Genomic DNA, 5205 nt, shown 5'->3' on the forward strand with positions numbered 1-5205 from the left:
AGTCAATCCCACGTCTGGTGGAGCATTGGGCGGACAACAATCTCCACTGATCTCTATCGGCAGCCTCTCTCTCAATGTTTTCTCATTTTCTGTTTATTACTGCTATGTCTGCTTTGAATGATCTGCGCCATGTTGTTTTTGGTCTTCCTCTCTTTCTCTTTCCGTTAGGTGGTTCCCATCTAAATGCTGTTTTGGCGTGCCATTGGTCTGGCATACGGAAAATGTGCCCGGTTAGTCTCATTCTTCTCTCTGCCACGATGTCTTGCAACCTTCTTGACTGTGCTCGCTGGAGGACTGCAGTATTTGTGATGTGGTCGCGATAGGAGATCTTCAATATTTTCCGCAAGCACCTCTGATGGAATACATCCATTTTATTGGATATTGTTGATGTTACTTTCCAAGTTTCATTGACATACAGTGCTGTTGGTAACACGATGGTGCTGAATAGACGCAATTTTATTTCCAAATCAATGCTTTTACTTGCCCAGATTTTCCCCATCTTTCTGAAAACTGCTGCAGCTTTGCCAACTCTCACTTTGACATTACTATCTGCCCCTCCATCACTCGCTAGTACGCTGCCCAGGTATGAAAAGCTGGTAACATCTTCAACTTGCTGATTTCCAACTGTTATTTTTACATTGCTTTGTTTGTCCTCTACCCATACTTGCATAACCTTGGTCTTTTCATGACTGATTCTGAGACTAATTTTACCAGCTGTTTCAGCAAGATTTGTTGTCAGTTGCTGCAGTCCTTCTCTGGATTCTTCCAGAAGTTCAATGTCATCAGCAAAGTGAAGGTCAACCAACTGTTGTTGTTGTTGGTTTTGTTGTTGCTGCTGTTGTTGCCATTGAATACCCAGATTTTTTCCGTCTATTGCCTTTTTCACGATGAAATCAACTGCCAGCAGGAAGAGGAATGGTGACATAATGCAGACTTGTCTCACCCCTGTTTTGATAGCAAAATACTCTGTATTTCCTTCTTGCATTTTTATGCAGCAACTGCTGTTCTTGTAGATGTTCTGAATGATTGCTATGAATTTCTGCAGAACGCCATACAGTGAGGCAATTTTCCATGGCGATTCTCTGTGTGCAGAATCGAATCCATGCTTCAGGAGTTCAGCTGTTATATTGTCTGCACCTGCTGCTTTGTTGTTCTTCAGTTTCTTGATAGCTTTTTCAACTTCATCTTCACTGATGTTATCCATTCTTACATCCAGCTGTTGCTGTCCAGTTTCATTATCAAAATTGAAGAGTGTTGCTGGATTTGGCTAGTTTAGTACTGTCTGGAAATGTTCCACCCACCGTGATCTTTGTTGCTCTGTTGTTGTGAGTACAGTGCCGTTTTTGTCTTTTACTGGTACTGCTGATGGCCCTCCAGCTTCAGTCAAATCCAGACGATTTTGTAGAGGGTCCTGGTGTCATTTTGACACCAGGACCCTCTGTGCTTCCTCATTCATCTGCTCAAACCATGCATTCTTGTCCTTTCTGCAGCTTCTCTTCACTGCTCTATCCGCCAACTGGTATTGCTCACTGAGTCTTGTATTAGCATCCAGTGTTTTTGCTTGTGCTCTTGCCTGCTTCATCTTTCTTCTCTCATTTATCAGGTCCCAGGTTCTTTCTTGTATCCAAATTTCTTTTCTTTTCCCTCTTCTTCTGCCCAGCTGATCTTCTGCAACTTTTGTTACTGCCTCCCTGAATATTGCTCATTGTTCTTCAATATCAGTTGCTTGCAGCAGTGGTTCAAACTTGATTTCAAGTGCAAGCCTGAACTGTTGTGATTTCTGTTGTTTCAACTTTTTCACTGCAAAAGGTCTGATAGGTTTTGGCTTTTGCATCTTTTTTAGCTTCAGTTGAACTTTTCCTTGAACTAAGTGATGATCAGAGCCAACGTCTGCACCTCTGCACACTCTGACATCAGTCAGTACCGATCTCCATATTTTGCTGATGCAGATGTAGTCAATTTCATTCTCTATCTTGTCATCTGGTGATCTCCAGGTCTTCTTATGGATTTTTTATGTGCAAGGCACAATCCATTGATGTGACAGAATAGCAGAAGACGCTTTCCGTTGTCATTGGTTTCTGTTACTGAACCATGTGGCACAATGACATGTTCTAATCCTGCCCTGTTATTGCCAATCTGCGCATTCATATCACCAGCAAACAGTACAATGTCATGGCTTGGGATGCTGTTGAGCACATCTTGACACTGCTGATAGAAGGTGTCTTTTTCTTCATCATTTGCATCTTCTGTTGGTGCATATACTGACACAATGGTTGTTTTTGCATGTCTTGACTGCAGCCTTGCTGTTATTATTCTCTCATTGACTGGATTCCACCCAATCAATGCTCATGCTGCACCAGTCCAACTCCTCTCTGGTGCGCATCTTCTGGTTCTGAGTACAGTAAGGTTGTTTCACCACTACTGATCTTGCCACTGCCAGTCCATCGCACCTCTGACAAAGCCAATATCTCTAGCTGGAATCTTTCAAATTCTCTGATAGCCTGGGCCATTCTGCCCGTTTGGAACATTGTTCTCACGTTCCAGGTTTCAATTTTTGTCACATTGCTGGCATTCAGTATCGAGTTCTTCATCAGACATTAGGTTTCCTTTCGGATTTAACCCACCATCGTCACAACTTGGATCGAACTGTCTGCCTTGTGCCGATTGTCAGTTGATTTGTTGCCTGTTTCTTTAGCATGTTGGGATTTTACGGGATAGGGGTGCTAACCCTATGCCCAACCCTCCTTCTTTCCCTCTCTGGACCAGGCGTCGGCGGAGTTATATATATATATATATATATATATATATATATATATATATATATATATATATATATATATATTGAGAAAAAAAAAAGTCGTCAGAATTTTGGAAAAAAAAATCCTTTTATTTCTTCATTATTATTAGCGCTTTCGTTCCTCTCTAGAACTTGTCAAATACAGTTTTGTATTTGACAAGTTCTAGAGAGGAACGAAAGTGCTAATAATAATGAAGAAATAAAAGGATTTTTTTTTCCAAAATTCTGATGACTTTTTCCTCAATATTCAATTCTGTACATCACACCTAATACTCTGTACACACACACGCATATATTTATATATATATAAGATCCGAGGATCGAGGTGTTGGAAGAAAGTTTAGCTTCAAGTAATCCGTAGTAAATATAAAAAACCACTTTCAGGGACTGTAGTGGTTTATTGAAATGCAAAGGGGTTGCTATTAATTATATTTTGAGAATAAATTTAGTGATCGATGTTTGCAAGTAAAAATTATCTGTGGGTTAGCTAAGACCTCGGTTATGCAGAGATCACACTTGTTACTATAGCTACTGTATGGATTGGCGTAGGTGACTATGGGCCGCTTAAGAATGTAGGGAGTTGAATCAATCTTTGGTTTATTGACAAGCTGAGATAACGATGTCCTGCTGGATTTTGTCTGGGACTTGAAACTGCTGACATTGTACACTTGTAAACGATGTTTGTTGTGAGACAGCGGTTATCTAAAGGACAGAAAGTTGGGTGTCTGAAGCTGCATAGGTTTGTAGGGGGTCTGAGGATGAATTTGTGAGGGCATTATTTAGTGAGGATTCGGTGTTAGGTTCGTAATTATTGCTGGCGTTAAGATTAGTATTTGTTAGGGAGCTGAGAGTGGTGTTGTGGCGTTGTATAATATGATAGTAATCGTGCCCGGTGGTAGCGTTTGTGTCGATCTCTATTTTTACAAGAGGTATAGTTGGACGTTGTGATAAATTTAAGGATCGGGTGTTAGTAGTAGAATTATGAGGATTAGTGTTGTTAAGGGGGTCAGTTAGTATTTTGGGTTTATACTTATGGAGGTGGGGGTTATGTTGAGTTAAGTTGTTAGGGTGGGGGTTAGCTGGTTGTGGATGGACAATTTTATAAATTGGGTGTTAAATATTTTTCGTGGAGGCGGGTGCTAGATTTGAGGAAATGTTTTTCGAGTAGGGCAAAGAAGAATTTAGGTACTCGAGTTTGAACATTAAGGGAGAAGGGGTGGAACCAGATAACGTCCCGGGTTCTTTTTCGCTTAATCCGATTAGAAGGGGTCAACTGGGTGGGGGCAGGGTTTGGGAGATACACGCTTGTACCTGTTTCGGTGAACGGTGATATATATATAGGATTTGGGGTCATCTGGCAAGAAAGTTGTTCGTTAGGTCGTCTGTTACACCGAAATTTGGACGGATATTGGAGTGGTAGCATAGGGGGGATTTTACGTTCATTATAAAGGGGGGGGGCGGAACTGGTTTAAGTTCTGGGTTTAGTGGAGGGAAGGATATCCCACAATGGGATATATTCGATTGAGTTTTTATAGCCGGCACGTTGTTGGGCACAATTGTAATATTCTGCATATTGATCGAATCAATCCTTATTGCCAGATAGTGAGGAAATCTGGTAGGAAACGCTTTCCACAATAGATTTTAGGACAGAGGCGGGATGTTGGAGAAGAAGTTCATGTAGGTTTTCTCCAGGTTTGTGGCATGGGCAGAAGATTTGGTTTTGCAAGTCCAAGGTTATGTCCAAGAAATTAGCAGTTTTAACGTCGTTACAGAAAGAAATGCTAAGGCCGACGTTTTTAAAAAAACTTAATTTTTTTCTAGTCTGTTCGATTTTCCGGTGCTGGAATTTTGGATTGCGAACAGAGCTTCGTCTCTATATAGACCATCGGAGATGTTAGGGAGACCGTTAAGTAGGTAATGGGGATGTCAAAAAGTTGGGTGTATTCTTACAGGCTCAGGATTTCCCATCAAACAATATGATACTCCGGCAAGCTACTAATATTATATCAATATCGTCGCGAGATAGGTTGGCATGTTTTTTGGCTAAAATTAGGGTCTTATTTAGAAGAATATGAGATATGCTGGAGTAGTATTGATTAATGTCGATATGTATAAATTTGTGCTTAGGGCATAGAGAATTGAACCACGGTATGTCTACAATGGTTTTGATCCAAAGTTTTAATGTAGATGTGGCAGAAAGTTGGGGTATTACTCGATCGGGTATAATTTTGCTAATCTTTTATTTAATCAAGATATCCCTGACCTCAATAGTACCCTGCGGTACGCACCTCACTTGAACATTTAACATTTCCAAGGTTCCGCTCGTTATGAAACATATGTAGTCCGGATCTTATCTACTCCATTCCTTAGCTATTGCTTATATACATATATATATATATATATATATA

General features: G+C 40.5%; 1 protein-coding gene across 1 annotated transcript; it reads right to left on the minus strand.

Moving 5' to 3' along the window:
• Window positions 1-82: 82 nt before the first annotated feature.
• Window positions 83-1204, minus strand: LOC106869459 (uncharacterized). The gene has a single exon (XM_014915209.1). It carries the CDS (start codon window positions 1202-1204, stop codon window positions 83-85), a length of 1122 nt encoding a protein of 373 aa, XP_014770695.1.
• Between the last annotated feature and the right edge of the window lie 4001 nt (window positions 1205-5205).

The sequence above is a fragment of the Octopus bimaculoides genome, chromosome 6 (genome assembly GCF_001194135.2).
Source record: "Octopus bimaculoides isolate UCB-OBI-ISO-001 chromosome 6, ASM119413v2, whole genome shotgun sequence".
NCBI lineage: Eukaryota > Metazoa > Mollusca > Cephalopoda > Octopoda > Octopodidae > Octopus > Octopus bimaculoides.